This window comes from Antechinus flavipes, chromosome 3 (genome assembly GCF_016432865.1).
Source record: "Antechinus flavipes isolate AdamAnt ecotype Samford, QLD, Australia chromosome 3, AdamAnt_v2, whole genome shotgun sequence".
NCBI lineage: Eukaryota > Metazoa > Chordata > Mammalia > Dasyuromorphia > Dasyuridae > Antechinus > Antechinus flavipes.
This window is the reverse complement of record NC_067400.1, coordinates 432,705,114-432,725,796: the sequence shown is the minus strand read 5'-3', so window position 1 is coordinate 432,725,796 and position 20,683 is coordinate 432,705,114. Positions and strand designations below refer to the sequence as shown.

Genomic DNA, 20,683 nt, shown 5'->3' with positions numbered 1-20,683 from the left:
ATAAGAAAAGTCTTCTCCCAGTGAAGGTCATCAATTTCTCTACCACTTATAATCTTAAGAGGACCTCTTGGAAGACTTTATAGGGAACCAGAAAACAAAAGACCTAAACAGCAGGAGAGTTCCAATGCTGGTTTCCTTTGTTGAAAGAGTTGTCAGGAACATTTTTATTATGAATCTAAAGAACACTGATCATCTCTTATCACATTGCCTCATTTTTACACTGCAAAAAAATGAAACAAAATTGATCCTTATTTAACAGATGGGAAAGAACTGATTACCAATGTGGGGATCATGTCCCAATTAGCTATGTACATAGACCACCAGTTTGTTAAAGCAGATCAAAATCAATATTAAATTAGAAGAACAAATTAAAATGAGAAACCCATATGTACTTGAAGCAACTACAGTCAAACTAATTTAAATAAACTGTGTATGCTTGAAATGGGAAAAATAGATATGAATAAACACATTTTCTTAAAGATGTTTAATGGAAATTGGTCTTTTCCACAAGGAAAGCAAAACAATTTAAAAACCAGCTTAGCCAATAAGCATTTAGCAAAATACCTTTCAGAATACCAAAATGCCTTCCAAAAATTTATAGAGGAGTTCTTTTACAAAAAAATTATGAATGGTGTTTTCCAGCAGTACAGTAAAAAAAAGCAGCGTTGGGGTACAAGTTATATAAAGTCTGAGGAGAGAATCAGTTAAATCAAAATATCATACCAGTATTTAAAGATCAAACTAGAAGACAAGCAGAAAAGGAAAGAAAGAAATTCAGAAGATTGATCATTTCTATAACAAACTTTTCATCCATCAGTTAGAATAGAGTACCCATATTTGGACTGTAACATAATTCTGATATCCTGCATGAGGAAGTAGAACTGACATTGAAAAAAACTAAAGATGGGGAAAGGAGTTGGACTACACCAAATATTCACTGGGCATTCTTTATTAAAGGTAATAAAATTTAGGAATTATGGATAAATTTGTGGGTAAAATTATGGGATTGATTTTTCAAGATATATGAAATGTGTAGGAAAAATAACAGACATTATTATACAAAAAAGTGATCAAGAAAATATTAACAAAACTTGACCTTATACTAACTTTTCCCTGTTTTCTTGGAATATCCTACACAAGGGTCAAAGGTATTCTTCTTAAAAGAAAGAGAATAGGCAGCCTTTAAAAAAAAGTTTTCTTAATATAGGTTTTTTTCCCCCAACATTTTTCCCCTATAACTCCACTACCCTGACCTAATAATAAAAATTACTAAAGATAATTTCATCCAAACAAATACATTCTAAGTATAGTCTCTTGCTTTTGTCATAAGAGGATAATGTTTTAACTCCAGTTAGCAGCATATATTGATCATTTAATTTAATCTGAGTTCTGCTGTCTTTTTTGTATTGCCTTTTGTATTACAGACATTTCTCCTGCTTATGCTTTCTTAACTCAATTCATGTAAACTTTTTCATGTTGTTCCTAATATTTATTGTTCCTTAAAGTACAGTAGTATTCCATTACATTAACATACTGAATATCTCAAAACTCTCAGTGCAGTTTTGAACTAGAACTTAAAACATTTCTTGATCAACATTTCTATAGCAAACTTTTTTTTTAAGTGAAAACTTAAAAACTACATTGAGTTTTGGGATGCTCTGGATTGAAGTTGTTCACATTCTCAAAACCGTAACACCTTTTTTTTTTTCCATTTTCTTTCTTCTGCAATAGTGTTGAAATGAATATTTTGCTATAAGAGGAACCTTTCTGTCAGCAATCTCTTAATATTGAGTGATAGGGTTAAAGGGTCAATGATCCATTAGCTTTTCTCATATAATTCCAAAATGATTTCCAGGACAGTTACTCTAATTCATAGGTCCACAGACAGCCAATTAATGTGGCTTTCTTCTCTCAGCCCCTCTAATATTATGAATTTCATATTTTATGTATTTTGTTACTTTGTTGGGTGTGAGGACAGTACCTCACAATTGATTTAATATTTGTCTTGGTGACTTAGTGTATTTTCTTGTGTTTGTGGTTAGATTGCAATTCTTATTTTGAAACTCTTCATTTTAGCTATTAGGGAATGAATTCTTCTTGGAGTTAGAAATTTGTGATGATTTTCTTTATATAAATTTTTGTGGATTTTCTGTAAATCTTCAGTCTCTCACTTATATGAAAAATGCTTAATGAAAAAATTTTGTATGTCATTCCCCCCCCCCCCCCCCCCAATCACTGCCTTTTCTGTTTTTTCTAGTTGCATTGATCTTGTTGGTATAGAAACTTTAAAAAGACTCTTGATGTCTTTTGCTTTTTAAGACATCACTTTCATTTCCAAATATACAGTGTATATCTCAACTTCCAGCTGCACTGGAGGTGCCTTTTATGCTTCTCCAACTAGCTGTCCATAACAAAAAAACAATAAAAGTAAGGAACATAGTCTGATAATATTTATGTAATGTTCCACATCCATAGTTTCCCCTACCTTTGCAGAGAAGGAAAAGAGTACATTTTCCTTTTCTTTTCTATCTCTTTTTCTTGGTCTTTATAATGATACCATATTCAACTGTTTTTTTCTTTTTTTCATTCATATTGCAGTCATCATGTGTACTGTTTGCCTGGCTCTGTTTACCTCTCTGCATCATTCATAATAAGTCTTTCCCATTTTTAAAAAATTCCTCATATTGATCATTTCTACAATATAATATTCCATTTCTACAATATAAAAAACTTCCAAAATTGTGTACAACAATACACAATTATGTACCACAGTTTGCTTAGCAGTTAATTAATAATAGGCACCTGCTTATTAACTGTAATTATATGAAATATACATAGAGGAAGCTGTTTGGCCTGATTTTTTGGTAATGTGATAATTTGTTTTAACACTTGATGTGGTATATAGTAAAAGATGCTCATCAAAAGCTATTCTTTGCTTTCTACTCTTATCATATAGGAAGTTTTGATCCCAATAATTTGTGTTGGATTTTTTGGTCAAGTCCTACATTACCTTGTTAATCTGTTCCCCTGATCCTACTTTTCCTTTTTTAACTAGTTACAAATAATTTTAGTATTGTGTTATAGTTTGAGCCATGTTAATTCTAATTCCCTTTTCTTCTATTTTCCCCCATTATTTCTTTTGAACTGTTTGGCCTTTTGTTTAAATCAGAATAAATTAGAATGAAGAAAAGCTAAAATTAAAGAGACCTGTCCCATACATTGATCTAGGTGTGAAGTGTTATAAATGCTGGTAAAAGAGAAAGTTAGGTGAGCACTTTACAAAAGCAGATATGAAAGATCAGAAAAATTGGGGGAGGGGATATTTTGGGTTTTTTTTAATTCATAAAAATTTTCCTCTTCTCTCCCCTTCCCTCCCTCTCCGTCTCTTCCCAAAAGAGGGAAGGAGTAAACATATTTCAGAATGAAGTGTTTTTATGCTGCATCTACTTATCGTTTAATATTTTTCTAGCATAGTTTGTAAGAGGTATACAGTAGAAAAGCTTTTGTATAAAATTTATCTATCAGACTTACAGTGTACTTTTATTAGCATTCTTTGCCAAATGATAATACTTGATATATGGCATGGATTAGCAGAAAGTTAACTGGGTTTGGACTCAGAAGACCCTGATTAAAATCCTAGTCCCCTTATTTGAGGCTTGTATGACCTTAACGAGATAAATCATTTAACCTTTCTACACCTCACTTTTCTTATATATAAATGAGGAAGTTGGATTAACTGTCCTTCAACATCCCTTCTTGATCTATGTCTGTGAAGTACTTTATAGTTTCATTCAATGCTAGGAACTACTTTTGAGACTATATATATATATATATATCACTGTCCTCTTTAACCAATAAGGAAATTAAGATTAAGGAATCATTTGAGCAGGGTTACACAGCTGGAACTTGAACCTAAATCTGTTATGTCACACTGCCTCCTGGAAAGCAGTTGTTTTTTCAAGATATATTTTCAATGTTAGAAGAGTAGAAAAAAAGCAAAGCAAACAATTTTTTTAAAAATTAATAAACAGCAACCTTTTATTTTACTTATTCATACTGCTATAAATCCACCGGGTCCATCTTCAAAGGTAGAAATGTGAGCAATGACAGCACTGCTCCTACAGCACACTAAATAACAAAACAGAAAGCACACTTAGGATTTGATGCTGCAGAGATACTTTGCAGAATAAAATCACCTGGGGTTTGGTGAAGGAATACATCTGCCATTCTCTTGAGCATCTCTCCATCATCTATCTTGGCTTAAAATACACACACACACACACACACACACACACACAGCCTCTGATGTGTTTTTTACCTGCTTCAGAATAGCCCTTCTTTCCCTAGGATATGAAGATTGATTGTGTTCAGAAATTGATTTAATTCAGATGTGAATTAAAATGTGAAAGAATACAAAAGAAATATTTCAATATGAATAAACTCTAATTTGATAGAATAGAAATTAAACACTTGCTCTGTTTTTATTTTTGTATTCTCTGTTTTTGTAGCAATCTTGTCCAACTCCTACTTAGAATAAACTTCCACTATAACATGCCACCAAGTGGTAATCCAGGCTGCTTTAAGCTCTCCAAGAAGGGAGAGTCCACACCATCTTCTTGACACTTCATTCTACTTTTGGACAGCTTTAATTATTAGGAAGTTTGTTTTGACATCAAGCTTAGATTTTCTTCTTTACAGTTTTCAGTCATTGCTCTTGGTTCTTCCCACTGGGACCTAAATGTGACAAGATCAGTGTTTCTCTACTTGCCAGGCCTTCAAATACCTGAAGACAGCCATCATGTTTCCTTCCACCCTACCAGTGTTCTAAAAAATTTAATACCTCTGATTTCTGTAACTTTGAAATTCTTAACTCTGTGGATTTTAAAAAATGTATTTTTTGGTAATTGCATATCAGTATCACTAGTTTCCATTGTAATTCTATATGGTTTCCAGGGGTCCTCAAACTTTTTAAATAAGGGGCCAGTTCACTGTCCCTCAGACAGTTGGAGGGCCAGACTATAGTAAAACAAAACTTTGTTTTGTGGGCCTTTAAATAAAGAAACTTCATAGCCCTACATGAGGGGGATAAACGTCCTCAACTGCCACATCTGGCCCACGGCCATACTTGGAGGACCCCTGGTTTATGCACTTAAATTTTTCCATAGTCTTTGACAGATTTCCAGAGTGATATATGGCATAGGGTTAAGAATCCCAGTTTTAAATCTAGAAGCTATTATCTATTTTATTAGTTTTCCCTTCTACCTTTGTATCATCTGCAAATTTGATGAGCAAAACATTTTTCCCTTATCTAAGTCATTGATTACAATGTTAAACAGCACAGGGGACAGCTATAAGTCCTCCAATGGAAACCTCCAACTTAATGACTTTGTATAATTAATTGATTGAATCAGGCCATCTAACCAGTTCTGATTACATTATTGTTTAATTCATATTTCTCTGTCTCTTCATAAGAATAGTATGAGATATTTTTTCAAAAGCTTTGCTTAAAATCTAGGTAAATATATGCCTAGCATTCCTCTTACTTTCTAGTGTAGTAATCTTGTCAGAAAGAAAATTAAGTCAGTCTGGCATGATCTGTTTTTGATGAGGTCCTGCTGACTCTTTGTAATTGCTATTTCTTTCTGAATGTTCTACAACTGTCTGCTTAATGGTCTGCTATAGAATTTTCTTATGAATCTGGCTCAAGTTGACCTCTGATTTGCAGATAGTTCTCTTTCCTTTTTTTGAAAAGCAAGGTAATTATTGTTGGTGGAGTTGTGAAATGATCCAACTGTTCTGGAGAACAATTTGGAATTCTTCCCAAAAGGCTATAAAACTTTATACCCTTTGATCCAGCAGTATCATTACTGGGTCTGAATCCCAAAGAGATCATAAAAGAGGGGAAAGAACCCATATAAGCACAACTGTTTGAAACAGCCCTTTTTTGTAGTGGCAAGGAATTGGAAATTAAATGGGTGCCCATCAATTAGGGAATGACTGAATATATTATGGTATATGAAAGTAATAGAATATTCTTTTCCTGTAAGAAATGATGAGCAGGGTAATTTCAGAAAGGCCTGGGGAGACTTAAATGAACTGATGCTAAGTGAAGTAAATAGAACCAAAAAACTTTGTACATAGCAATAAGATTATGTGATGATCACTCTGTTGGAAGTGGCTCTTTTCAACAATAAGATGATTCAGACCAATTCCAATAGACTTGTGATGGAGAGAGCTATCTGCATCCAGAAGGAGGATTATAGGGACTAAATGTGGATCACAACATAATATTTTCTTCTTTATTGTGGTTTGCTTTTCTTTCTCATTTTTTTTTCTTTGTGATCTGATTTTTCTTGTGCAGCATTAGAAATGTAGAAATGTATTTACAAGAATTACACATGTTTAACCTATATTGGATTACTTACTTTCTGGGGGAAAGGATGCAGAAAAGGGAGGAAAAAAATTTTGGAGCACAAAGTTTTACACAGAGGAATGTTGAAAACTATGTATTTTGAAAATAAAGAGCTGTTATTTAAAAAATAAATAAATAAAATTGTGAGCTCAAAAGGAAAAAAAAAAAAAAAAGAAATGATGAGCAAGCTGATTTCAAAACAGCCTGAAAGACTTACATGAAATGATTCTGAGTGAAATGAACAGAACCAAGAGAACATTGTACATATTGACAAGTTTATGTGATGATCAACTGTCATGGACTTAGCTCTTCTCTGCAATGCTGTGATCCAAAGCAATTCCAATAGATGTGGGATGGAAAATACTATCTGCAACCAGGGAAGAGAAGTATGAAAACTGAATGTGGATTGAAGCATAGTATTTTCATCTTTTTCTTTCTTTATTTGTTTTCTTTTTCGTCTGATTTTTCTTAACATGTGCAAATATGGAAATATGTTTAAAAGAATTGCACATATTTAACCTATGTAACAGTTGTTTGCTGTCTTGGGGTGGGAATAGGTAAGGGAGGAGGGATAGAAATTTGAAACAAAATCTTACAAAAATGAATGTTGAAAATTATCTATTTGAATACTTTTTTTAAAAAAAATCAGAGCAATTTTCCAACTTTGTTAGCTTTGCTGACTTTGTATTCTTTCAGATATCACTATCAGTAGCTCAGCAGTCATACTTTTCACTTCTTTCAGGGCCTGAATTATTTTTCATCCAGACAAAGTGATTGTGAAGGAAATAGAGGAGCCATTGGATTGTGGACAAAAATGGAAAGATTAGCATTGGCAAAGAGAATTGCTTTCTCATTGTCTAAGACTGGGGAGAAAAGGAATAACATTCTTACTTGATCCTCATAATGACCTTGTGTGATATAAGTGCTGTCATTGTCTCCATTTTACTGATGGAGAAACTGAGGCTGAGAGGAATTAGTTGGTTGCCTAGGATCAGATAGCTAGTGTCTTGAGACGCAATTTGAATCCAGGTCTTCCTCACTACAAGTCTAGCATTCTATTTATTGTGAAACTTAGGAATGATGAAGGTATGAAGGGTTTTGAGGTGAAGAGAATAGATGAGGTAGCCTCGCAATAATAGATGGCCTGTCTTTCCTCAGTGAAAAAGAAATTGAAGCAGTCCGTTGGGAAATAAAGTGGTTAGCATTACTGGGGGAGGAGTAAGTGATAAGGAATATATTAGAAGTGAGTAAATAGTAGTAGTAAGGGCTAGTCTAATCCCTTTTCTTTATAAGAAAACCATAAACCTAGTGAAGTTCTAAGTGTCAAAGATAGAATGTCCCACGTCACATGGCTCTAAATCTTCTGTTTTTCCTTTATACTTAATCATGGGACCAAATCCCTCCTGTAGTATTCATCAGGAGTGACCCAGGGATAAGAATTACCATTCATTCAGGATTCAAGAGCAGGGCAAAAGAGGGCAAGGATTCTGGAGTGAAAGAAAGGAGAAATATGATGTTAGAACAAAGTAGATAGCCTAAGGGGAGAGATGGGGGGGTGTTATGTATTGAAGGTTGCCTTGAGGATCAGGAGAATCCTAAGTATCATTTAGTATAGTTAGTAAGGCAATAATAGAACAAGAGGTACAGAATATTGTGGTGGTAGAGGACAATTTATTCAAGATCTTGGACAAAAATGGAATGTTTTGTGGTCATGGTGAGATCTACCTCTCTATCCCATGAGTAGAGCTAATTTGGAATAGAGCTAGAAGTATTAAAATGCTAGTGAACTGGGGAGCCAAGGTTCATCAGTATTAAGACTGAAGCCATGCAGGATAAGTATAAGAGCTAAAGAGGAAGAGAAAACGATGGAACCAATACTAAACTCATTCAGAAAGGATAAAGAATGATCTGGAACTTTATAGGTATAGCATCAAAAATTTGGATAGGTTAGTATAGATGATGGTATGACTATTAAAGGAGCTGAAATAAAAAGTAACTGCATACTCTTATGTCTGGCCCTGTAAGTTTGGAAATACTTCATGAAAGAAGTATTTGCATTGGAGGAAATATAAGTGATATATGTAGCATATTTAGGAGAAACCTAGATTTCAATGTCCTTAGTGTATTATCCATAGGTAAACATCGTGTGAAAGAGATTAAGTAAAGGTAGATAGGGATCATAGGTTAAACTTGGTCAAGAATGAAAGTGCAAAAGATATAACAAGAGAAATAGTTTTTCACTTAGGCATATAGCAGTTTAGAATCAGAGATTAAAAAGGAGCAAGAAAAAGGAATTTGCCAGTCATAGGCCATAAGGAGCACAAAATTCATAAAAACTTGTTAAACTCAATTACTCTCAAGGTTTTAATTTAAATGATGGTTCAAGACTACCTTGACCAATGGTGTGTCCTTAGTTGATTGCTGTAGTGGTGATGGTGGTTCTGAGTAATAAAAGCCAGGTCAAATTTGTGGCTTCCAGGTAGTGCAGAGATGTGGGAGACTTACATTCATTGTGTTTCCACCTCACCCCAACTTCCTTATTTGCATTAAGGTTGGGGGAGGAGGGAGAAAAAGCTTATGATGCCTATAAGTAATCTTTAAAGGTGAAAAACAGTTTCAACAGTAGCAGAAAAGTCTAACCTGACATTTGTTGCCCTTGAGCCCTTTTTCTGAAACATATATTTTTCTACAACTATTTCATACTAAGTAGAATAAGTTCAGAAAACAAGAATTTTTTTTGTTTTACTATAATATCAATATTTTCTATTTTACTTTTGCTTGTTTCAGACATAGAAATGACATTAACCATAATAATTTTATCCAGAAGTTTAACCAATATAAATTTACTACCATACCAAGAAGATCATAAGAGCTTTAGAAACTGCGTTAATCAGCAGACATCTGATTTGTTTGCCAGACGGAGAGAAATGGCTGCCAACAACATTAAGTTAGAATGTAAACTGGTTTATAAAATCTCATTAAAAAAAACAACAGAATCTAGAAGCACTATCATTTCATAAAGCAAAGAAGGACAGTAAAAGACAAAAAACAATTTTAAGAAAGGTTAGCAATGTCACAATAAGACACAGACATCCCAAGGATATTCAAGGGCTAAAAATGGAATGACAATTACTGAAAAAATTAATGTAGAAATGATTTGTAAAAATTCTCTGTCAGAGACAGTGTATTTGGACTAACATCACAGTCTCAGATGTGTTTAAAGGACATTCTAAAGAAAAGAAAGATAGGGAAAATAACCAGATTAAAGCAAGTATATATAGAGAAGTTCTGTGCTAGACGTGATAACAATTATTATAGAATTGAGGACCAATATACAAGATATTTGAAAGAGGCAAAGATACTAAAGGCATAGAAAGACTCTTAGACCTTATTAATACTAAGATAAGAAAACCAGTAAAGATATATAACCTAGATGATTACTGTCTACTACAGGGGTCCTCAAACTATGGCCCGCAGGCCAGATGTGGCATCTGAGGACATTTATCCTTCTCACCCAGGGCTATGAAGTTTCTTTATTTAAAGACCCACAAAACAAAGTTTTTGGTTTTTACTATAGTCCGGCCCTCCAACAGTCTGAGGGACAGTGAACTGGCCCCCTATTTAAAAAGTTTGAGGACCCCTGGTCTACTATGTAAGAATCATCTGTTCATAAGTCAGAAGTGTTATTGATAAAAGTATTAAGCAACAAGAAGGCTTTTGTGATATTCAGTAATGGACTAGTATTTCTTACCATTTTATAATTAATATAAATATATGGAGATTTTTAAGATCTTGTATTTGGTTATTTAAAGGCATTTGATTTGGTAGAACAGAGCATCATTTTTACAGGCACTTTGACAACAAGGTGTTACAATCATTCAAGATTATATCAAAAAAAAAAATTTATTACAGAAGGAGCCCTGTTTAGTGATCTTCTGATAAAAAAAAAATACCAGGAAAGGCATAAGGCCAATCAATCAGCAGATATTTATTAAGCAACTATTATGTTCTAGGCAGTAAAGATAAAAGGAAGTAATTGTTACTTGCAGTCCAATTACATTATAATTGAAGAGGCATCAAATGCATATGAAATAATATACAGTATAAATATAAAGTGACTTAAGTACAAATATGTACAAGGTCATTTGAAAAGAAGAGCATTAACACTTGGGAAAAGGAAATTAAGAAAGTATTCATGTAGAAGATGATGCTTGAGCCTCATCTAAAAGGAAGAGTAAAACTATATGAGGTGAGGTGAAGAAGAAAAAAAAATCCAGGTATGTGGAAAAGCCTATAAAGAGGTCCTGAGAAGTGTCTTTTATGAAAAAATAGAAAATCACTTTGTCTGGATCATTCAAATACAGAGGGAAGTAATGTCAAATGAGGCAGGAAAGATAGGTTGGGACGAGATTATATAGAACTTTAAAAGTTAAACAAAGTAATTTATATTTCATTCTAGATGTGAAACTCCTGGGTTAAGTTGAATAGGTTAGTCACATGGTTAGATCTATAAGGATGGTGATGACTGGAATGGTGAGGGAGTCCATTTGGGAGCCTATATATTGCAATAATCTAAACAAAAATTGATATCAAGGACCTGGTATTAAGATGTTAGCTATGTGAGTAGAGAGAAGAGACCAGAGGCAGGAGATGTTATAAAAGTATATAAAGTGAGGAGTTATTGTTCTCGTTTTCTCTCTCTCTCTCTCTCTCTCTCTCTCTTTCTCTCTCTCTCTCTCTCTCTTTCTGCTTCCCTCCCTCCCCCCTTTTCTCCCCCCTTGAAAGCAAAGGCACAATATTTTTAAGATTTTCTACTGATGTTGCTGTAAGGCAGCAGGATGTAGAATACAACTGCTTTTAAAGAAATTAAAATAAATCACACAAAGAGCAATGGAGTGATGTATTATAGTTGTGAGCAGGCTAAAGCATAGAAGCAGTTAGGAACTCCAAAGAACAGAAGTGAACAATCTTGTCAAGTAAATGTATAATAGGACAATAAGATATGTTCATCTTGTGACAAACAAGGAATACCAGGTTGACAGCCAGTGTATTCCATTGATAAATCCCCCAGTGTTAGCCGAAAGCACAGAAGGCTTCCAGCGCATTGTAATTCCCTGTGGGGAATTTATGGGAGAAAAGGGGTAGTGTTATAGAAGAGAGGCAGGCATAGAGGGATTGTCATCTTCGTCATTAGAAGGACTTTCTGAATTGAGATCATAGATCCGTTTGAGAATCTCTGCATAAAATTGCAAAAGAAAACCTGAGGCACATGAAATTCCTTAGAAAGTTGGTGGTTTCATTTGTTTATTTAAAAAAACCCTTTAGTAAATTCTATTATATTAACCTATGGGTGTAATTACTTGAATAAATTAGTTAAAATGTATATACATCAAATAATACTTTTCATTATATATCCTATTATATAAAATGCAGTTAAGAAATATTCCCATCAACACTGCTAGTGGTGGGAAAATGTCACTGATAAATTGGAATCTTTATTCTCTCCCCCACACCCTTCCTGCTTTCCACTTTTCCCTTTGGGATCCCCAAACAATGAGAAAACCTGCCACCCTGTATGTTACTCTTCCCTGAGCTCCTTCATTTCTCACAGGCTTTAGATGAAGTGGAAGTCAATGGCCGCCTACTGTCTAAAGAATTTGAGAACTGCTTGCCTTATTATTCCCATCTATGGTGCTCCATCCAGCACTTCTTATATGCCCTTCCTCTGTGCTCTTCAATGCCTTGTCTTTGTCATTAAACTTCTTGGAGAAATATAAGGAACCGTGGACCCTGCACCCTTGGAACTTCTGGAGTTTTTCATCTGCCTTGCAACTTAACTTTCTTTTATGTGTTGTCTCCTCCCCATTAGAATATTAGTTCCTTGGAAGCAAAGATTGTCTCACTATTTGTTATTTCCTGTGCATGCTGTATAGTTCTTGACTTATAGCAAATACTTGATAAATGCCTTTTCTTTCATTTATTAAACCAACAATGATTTTTAGATCTGTAAAGGATGTTGGGAAAAAGGGAAATACTGCATTAATTTCATTCTGCACAAAAATGGTTAGGGACTGGGTGACATCTTCCCTACAGATGTAAATTTTCTGGAAATTTTACATCCTTATCTATCCTTTTTGTTATGTTGCTTATTATAGTATTATCCTTATGCTTATCATATTCATTGATAGATTGAAACAAAAAGCATGAAGGAAAAAGACTTAAAGATTATTCCAAGGTTTCTACATGGAAGATTAAGGAATTTGTGCCATTATGTGTAAAAAACAAATTTGAGGGGTGAATGTGATGAATTTGGTTTTGAATATTACCCTTTATATTCATTTTTTTGGTGTTGGTCTCATATCTGAATGAGATTCCTATGAGTGTTTGTAGGTAAGGGCAGACTGGTTATTTAGATTGCAGCTTCTTAAACTAAAGATCACAATCCTATATAGTCTCATGACTTAATATGCAAATTAAATTACAAAACTATGATTTATTATCAATAAAATACTTGATTTGTATACCTGTTTTATATACCTATATACCTAGGGTCACATAAAAATTTCTAGGGTGAAAAAGGGTTGTTGTAACTAGAAAAAGTTTAAGAAGCTCTGATTTAGATGCCTTTTAGAGTCAGCCAGTTAGAGATAATGAGTGTAATTGTGGGCGAGAAAGAACTTTCAAAGGTAGATGTTTAAAAGCAGATCTTTGTAAGTGATCCCATCTCATATAAGTCTCTAATAGAATAGTTCATAAAGCATTTCACTACACTTAGCTTGTCTTTAGGTTTGGGCTTGAGAACTCAAACTCAATGTATTGAATGCTACTGTGCTACAAGAAATGGCAAGAAGCATAATTTCAGAAAAAAAGCTGGAAAGACATGTTATATGAACTTATGCAAATAAATTGAGCAGAACCAGAAGAGTATTGGACCCAGTAACAACAAAATTGCGAATGATGTAGCTACTCTCAACAGTACAAGATCCCAAAGGATTCATCATGAAAAAACTGTCTTTAGAAAAAAGAATATTGTCTGAATACAAAGCATACTATTTTTCACTTTAATTTTTTTCTTTTTTTGTAGGTTTGTTTGTTTGTTTGTTTGTTTCTGAGACACTTGAGGTTTAGTTACTTGCTCAGGGTCACACAGCCAGATAGTCTGAGGCTGGATTTGAATTCCAGTCCTCCTGACTTAGGGACCAATGCTCTATCTGCTATACCAACTAGCTCCCCATTGGAGTTTTCATATACAAAGCAACCAAGATGGAAATGTTTTAATACACATATATAGCCTATATCAGATTATTTATAGTCTCAGATAGGTTAGAGAAGAGAGGATTAGAATTTAAAACTCAACTTTAAAAAAAAGTTAAAAATTTGTTTTCACGTGTGTGTGTGTGTGTGTGTGTGTGTGTGTGTGTGTGTATGTGAAAGAGAGAGAGAGAGAGAGAGAGAGAGAGAGAGAGAGAGAGAGAGAGAGAATGAGAGAGAAACAACTTACTATGTGCCAAGCCCTTTGCAAGAAAAAACTGAAAGGAGACCCTGGTCTAAAGGAACTTCTGTACTATAGATGTATGAAAGCTAATTATAAAATAGAAGGTAGTCTTAGAAAGAAGGCTCTGACTGCTGAGGTAACTGAGAAAGGTGATAAATGAGCTGAAAGAAATCAGAGGTTCTGAGGTTAGGAAGGAGAACATTCCAGTTATACACAGACAGCGATGAGATGAGGCTGTGTGTGTGTGTGTGTGTGTGTGTGTGTGTTGTGTGTGTGTGTGAGGGACAGCTAGTAAACAAGTATGATTGAACCCTCAAGGACCTTGGGGAGAATGATATGTACAAAGAGCTTAATTATGTAATTATGATTCCCTTACCCCAAATTATGATGCCTTGAGAAAAATGTTTAGTTATGATTGCTTCTTTTGTTATAGCTTTAATTTTTTAATTAATTTATAAATTATTAAAGCAACTTTAAATAGGCTCATGATAAAGACATTTCATTTGTAACTAACAGGTAGTAGTAACATATATTAGATTATTACACTAGAAATTAGGATTACTAGAATCTAGTCTCTTTCTCTAACACTAAGTAACATTATGACCTTGACCAAGTTATTGAATTGTTTTGGGCCTCAGTAGAAAAATTGTGTTCTATATTTAGCAATCTGTGATGTAATAGGTTCTTCTGAAATATTATGAGTTGTATTTGATCTGCTCTGATTGCATGAGGACTTTAAAAATTGCTTTTAAACTTCCAAAAAGACTTGGGAATGTAGTGTTAGAGACACTGAACATTTTTTAAAATACAGATTTATCAAATAGTTTTTGCATAATGGCTGTTATTAATAAGAGCAATGTGGTGGACATATGTTTATCTGAATACTTGCATATTTAAAAGTATAATGTTTTTATTATAACTTCTCCTTACCAACATAGATGACAATGAAACTTAATAGATGGTTTTGGAAAGTTATTATAGCCAGAGGAGGGGAAAAAAATCAACTTAGAACCAACTTAGTAGGAAGATTTGCCAAATTCAGCTCATCTGGTTTTCAAATAGTGAACTCATGCTCAATTATTTGGATTCATATTTAATGCTCTTTCAGTTTTAGAAAATGTAGAATCATCTCACCTTGTTCTCATGTGGTGTCAAAGTAGATCTTTAGTAGAGAATATTCAGTTATGTCTGGCAACTTGGCAGTTACCTTGAGAGTTCATTTTTTAAAAAAAATATATATTTTATTTTATTTTATAATAACTTTATATTGACAGAATCCATGTCAGGGTCATTTTTTTACAACATTATCCCTTGCACTCGCTTCTGTTCCGATTTTTCCCCTCCCTCCCTCCACCCCCTCCCCTAGATGGCAAGCAGTCCTATATATGTTAGATATGTTGCAGTATATCCTAGATACAATATATGTTTTCAGAACCGAACAGTTCTCTTTTTGCACAGGGAGAATTGGATTCAGAAGGTAAAAATAACCCGTTGAGAGTTCATTTTACTGATAGCCTAAACCTTACTACACTTACAAGTACCTATATAGTACATTTATTTGCATATACTTGTACCTCTGTTTAGATTAGGCTATCAATTTGGGGTAATTGCCCATTTGACTTTCTTTTGCCTTTTGCTGCATCCAAAAGAACCTTGCAGGTCATCCAGTACTATTCCCTCATTTCTTTTTTTTCAGATGAGGAAACTGAAGCCCAGAGAGGTTAAGTGGCAAGAGAGCCAGGATTTGAACCAGGGTCCTCTAACTCCAAAGCCAGTGTTTTTTCTGCTATACCATCTTGGTTTCAATACTGGCCTGTAGGGAAAAAAGGTTAGCTCCTTGACTCTAGTTCCTTTCCCAAAAAAGAAAGTCATTTTAATGGGTATTACATAATTTATCCTATTTCAAGTATGCCTCTATACAAGGGGAATAATGAAGCAGTACCTTGGATAATGGCTAATGCTGATGTTAATCATTTAACATATTAAAGCCAATTCAATGATTTTAATAAAAATTATGAGAAAATTAATAGAAAAGGGGGCAAGTGGGTTCATTGTATCTTACAAGTAAGGAAACAAGCCAAAATGAGTATATACCATGATCCAGATGCCTATTTGTCATTAAAACCCATATTTTCCCTACTCTACTGTATTTCAGGTCACTTTAAAGTAGTCATTAGTTCTCAGTGTGTTCTCATCTTACCTGGTCTTTTCTCAGCCATATATATCTCTAGTCATTTCTATACATGGTGTAGATAGTATATTTTTAGAAGTGTTAGTTTTATCACAGAATTGTATAAGTGGAAGTCTGTAATCTCTATAACATCCTTAAGAAGTATTCTTCTAATCCCTTCTTTAAGACTTGTTGAATTCTTTATTAAACACACACACACAACTCCATAGAATAGAATTAGACATTTAGCAAATGCGTCTAATGTATGCTGTAACTATATGTGTGTAGACATAATACACATGGATTTAAAAGTGTGACATGAATTTGTAGGGATTATTTATAATTTATAATTATATTTATTTATAATTTGAATTGTTGGCTTTTTTCATCTACAATCTGAAAATATATATTCTAGTAAGGAAAGTAATATGAGGATTCTGAGACTATAATTGCAAAAGTAATTAATCACATTGATTTCTAGAATCATTTGGTATCTAGAATTTTTTTAAAGCATGATTGATCATGTGTGCTCTTATTGAAGTCATATTTCTAAGATTTTAAACTTCTAGCTGATAACAACCACACACACACACACACACACACACACACACAGAGTTTTGTATGGTATTGATTTAGTTTCAAAATAGATTTAGAACCTTTTGATGATGATTTCATTAATTTGTCCTTTTTACTCATTAGAGGACACACCATGATTAATAGCACTGTCTGGTTCTGGTTGAGTTTTCTGAAACATTTCAGTGTTGTGCCATAGCTCCCTCAACTAGTTGTTCACACCTTAGGCAACAGTGTTAATTTTGGGAAAAAAAAATATTCATAAAGGGAGGGGCAGAGTATTTTGCACACAGCTTTTATACCTAGGGACTGAAGGTTCATTTTTACCCCCCATTGTACTTGTATATCTGCAGAGAACTATCATAGCCTTAATTCTACAAGTTACCTTTAGCTGAAGCAGGGGATGGATTTTAATTAACTTTGGATAGTTAGGCAAGTATTTGATAGTACTTATTGATTATCTTGTTTTTTTAGGGGCCACCTACAGATGCTCCAGCAGTAGATACAGCAGAACAAGTTTATATCTCTTCTTTGGCACTATTGAAAGTAAGTAGAGCCACTGTCCTTGTTGCAGCTTTATTAGATTATTGATTATTTTGATTTTATTCCAAATCATATATTTCGTGTTAACCCACACTTTCAGAGGTAATTTGTTTTAATCATCTAAAATGAACAGTTTTTCTACTCTGAAGAAAAATTAGTTGGGGGATGGGGAAAGTCCGATAGGGCAAATAGATTTCTTAGTCATGTAAGCCTTGAATCCAGTTCATTCTTCTTTACAGATGTTGAAACATGGTCGTGCTGGAGTTCCAATGGAAGTTATGGGTTTGATGCTTGGAGAATTTGTTGATGATTACACCGTCAGAGTGATTGATGTGTTTGCTATGCCACAGTCAGGAACAGTGAGTACTTTTATAGTTTCTTCTTGCAAGTAAAAGTGTTTTTTTTTTTTTTCCTTTTTCTATGCTAAATAACTTTTCATCATGTTCCATTTTGTTTTTTCCCAACAGAGGGGGAAAAAAATGACAATATTAATGATAGAAATTTCTAGAACATGTCCTAGATCTAGCTCTCCTCATCAGCACTTTTAGACTTTGAAATAAAATAGCATATTAAACTTAAATAGGATATATGAAGGAAAGGATATCAGTACTGTAATTGAAAATCTACTCTAAAGCTTGAATTTAGTAAATAGTTTTGGGTTTTGTTTCCAATAAATTTGAAAAATATGTCCCTTTTAATACTTTAAATAAAAAATACTTAAAAGGCTGTATAGAAATCACAAAAAATGTTTTCTTTTCCCCAGATGAGGTAGATTATTTACAAAAGTATACAGTGTGTTTGTTTCTTTGCAAGAAATCCATTGTCTTCCTTAATGCTTTTTGATTTTGGAAGGAATATATATGACTAGTATAGATAGGTGCATTTTTATCATTTTCTCATAAGTTTTTAAAGATGTTAAGCATTTTACTAACAACATATCAGATAAGCCATTATAGCTCTGTGGGACTAAAAGCAGAATATAATACAACAGGACAGATGTCTAAATTACTCTTAATTTAACTATATTGTATTCATTCCATTTTAGAATTCATTTTTTTCTTTTTTTTTATGTTTTTTTTTTTCATATTTTCACATAGTTAAAGAAAGAATTATATCCGTATTTGGATTTATAAAAGCATTGACAATGTGTTGACCCTTGTTACATTAAATGCACAGTGCCAGAGTTTGAAGAAGAAAATCATGAGACTTTGATTTTAATTATAAGTTAACAAGAGAGCAACAAATTTCTTCCTTAACTGTTTTGTATCAGCAACCAGTCCCTCTGAGGCAAGCATTTTCAAAGGAAAATCTTATAATTTCTCTATAATTGCTTGTTTACAACAATAATATGTTATGAAATAACTTTGATTACCAAAATCACTGTGCATAAATACGAATAGAAAGTTTTCTCTCTGAAAAGGTTTCTTTTAATTTTGAGTCCAAAATATTAAGGATATCTTTTGAGGAAATGTTTATGTTAATGCATGAATTTATAAAATAACTGGAGTTAACAATGTGACATTCCGTTGTTATCCATTTATAATGTATGGTCTTATAAAAGAAATGATGAGTTGGAAAACTGTTGTCAGTTAAGTAATATGACTCTATGGGATCTTTCTAAAAATCCCATTTTGGATACATTGTTGGGAAAATATGTTAATTTTAAAGCCATGGTGATTGATCTGCTCTAGCTTTCCTGGAATATAGTTCATGTTTGAGGATATTATTGTTGTCAAAAGACATTGAAATTAAGCCAGTAGTCAAGTTATGTATTTCTTTAGGCAAAATATATGAGGAAAATATTTAGGATATTTTTATGCTAACAGAATAAATGTAGAATATTTATTTGCCTATTGAGAATGAAGTTTGATCAAACTAATCTTGAAATTATAACTCCTAGACATAAAGCTGGAAGAAGAACTTAAGAGGTCATCTAAGACCTTCTTCATTGAGTAATAAGGAGTTAATAAATGCATACTTATTGACTGGTGGAAATAGAATTGACACAGGATAAATCTAATGATCCAACCAGAAACTAGAATAATTTCATAGTTATCTGATTATAAAGCATAAAAAGTGGATTAAATCTTTCTAAATTATTAACAATGAAGAGTTTGGGAAACATTTGAAATGTAATTGACTGAAGTTAATATATCAGTATCAGGTGATCTGATTTTAAGTATCACCACCTCAAAGAATTGTTTAAATAACTGGATTTTCAAGGAGATTAAACTTTCAAGTAAAAAGAGATTCCATTGGTATTTCTGTGGAAGTGTCAATTCACCTTGCATTGTGACTGTTTTTGTTTGTTTATATTTTCCTCCAAAAGTTCCTTATGTGCTAAAGCTAATCATCTTTCTAAACCAGGGTGTCAGTGTAGAGGCAGTTGATCCAGTATTCCAAGCCAAAATGTTGGATATGCTGAAGCAGACAGGAAGGTAAGGGTTTCAAATCAACATATAAATAAGTAGTTGAAAACATTTCATATGCTATATAAACTGTTTGATTTTTCAGATACACACCTCACAGTTAAGTATATTTGTGGATATTATCACTGGAAAAAATTCACTTGACATAAAAGTATTATCAATATGACTGTGGTGTGTCACCTACCTAGTTATCTTTTCCCTCCCTGATTTACAAAAATCATAGAAACTTGCCAACCAGCAAATTGCCTCACATTAAAATTCTTGCCTCTCTCTTGTAAAAATACAGCCTGGGCTGTAGCTCCCTTCTCTTCAGCATATGGACTTACTATCTAGTCGCTTAAAAATGAAAAGGCTTGTGTTTTCCACTTGTCTTGATAGTTACAAGTATATTCGAATTTTGAATATTTAAATCTATAGGCATGTGGATTACCATTTAGGTGTAAAGACAGGAGAAGTAGTAAAACATAATCTTAGTCTATCAATTTTGGTGATTTCAAACGAAACCTCTCAACAGTTGTCTTTTTTTTTTTTTTTTGCGCTCAGATTCTTTTACTGTAGAAAAAACTTCAAAATTCATGTTAACAAAAGGCTCAGCAGCTGAACAGAACAGTGCAAATTGCTTTTTGACTGAGTTCCTAGTTCTACTGCTGGTTTAATTGATATTTAATACTTTCATGACAGTGGATCCCAGTGTCCGTTGTTCACAACGGACTTTATGCCTGGAGAAGGCAACTCCCAGAGTTAAGGAGTTAAGGGGTCGATGTTTACTTGAATGCTGAAGGGTAAAAAACTGGCTCCAGGCAAGTGTGGCAACAGGGTGAAAAACTGCAAGCCTCACCCACCACTGCTAATGTGTATCTTAATGATAGCACTCTTTTGTCACACCGATTCCTTTCCATGTTTTCAAGATAATATGGTGAAAAATTTCAGTGTTTCTAATGGTGCTTTTTCACACCTGTGTGTTTTTTCATCTCTTCTTAATTTATACCCTGTTAGTATAGTATTTCTGTTCATATCATAAATGTTTTACTACTTCCATTTAGGAGTCCCTGAATGCCCTC

The 20,683-nt window shown here is 33.4% G+C and overlaps 1 protein-coding gene across 2 annotated transcripts in view; it reads left to right on the top strand.

Annotated features, from left to right (window-relative positions):
- PSMD14 (proteasome 26S subunit, non-ATPase 14) overlaps nt 1–20,683 on the top strand; it is a 109,183-nt gene that overhangs the window by 49,393 nt on the left and 39,107 nt on the right. For both annotated transcript variants that reach the window (XM_051986275.1, XM_051986274.1), the window contains 3 exons: nt 17,125–17,196; nt 17,433–17,552; nt 19,561–19,631. In XM_051986275.1, coding sequence (XP_051842235.1) covers nt 17,125–17,196; nt 17,433–17,552; nt 19,561–19,631 — 263 coding nt within the window. The remainder of the gene's footprint in view (nt 1–17,124; nt 17,197–17,432; nt 17,553–19,560; nt 19,632–20,683) is intronic.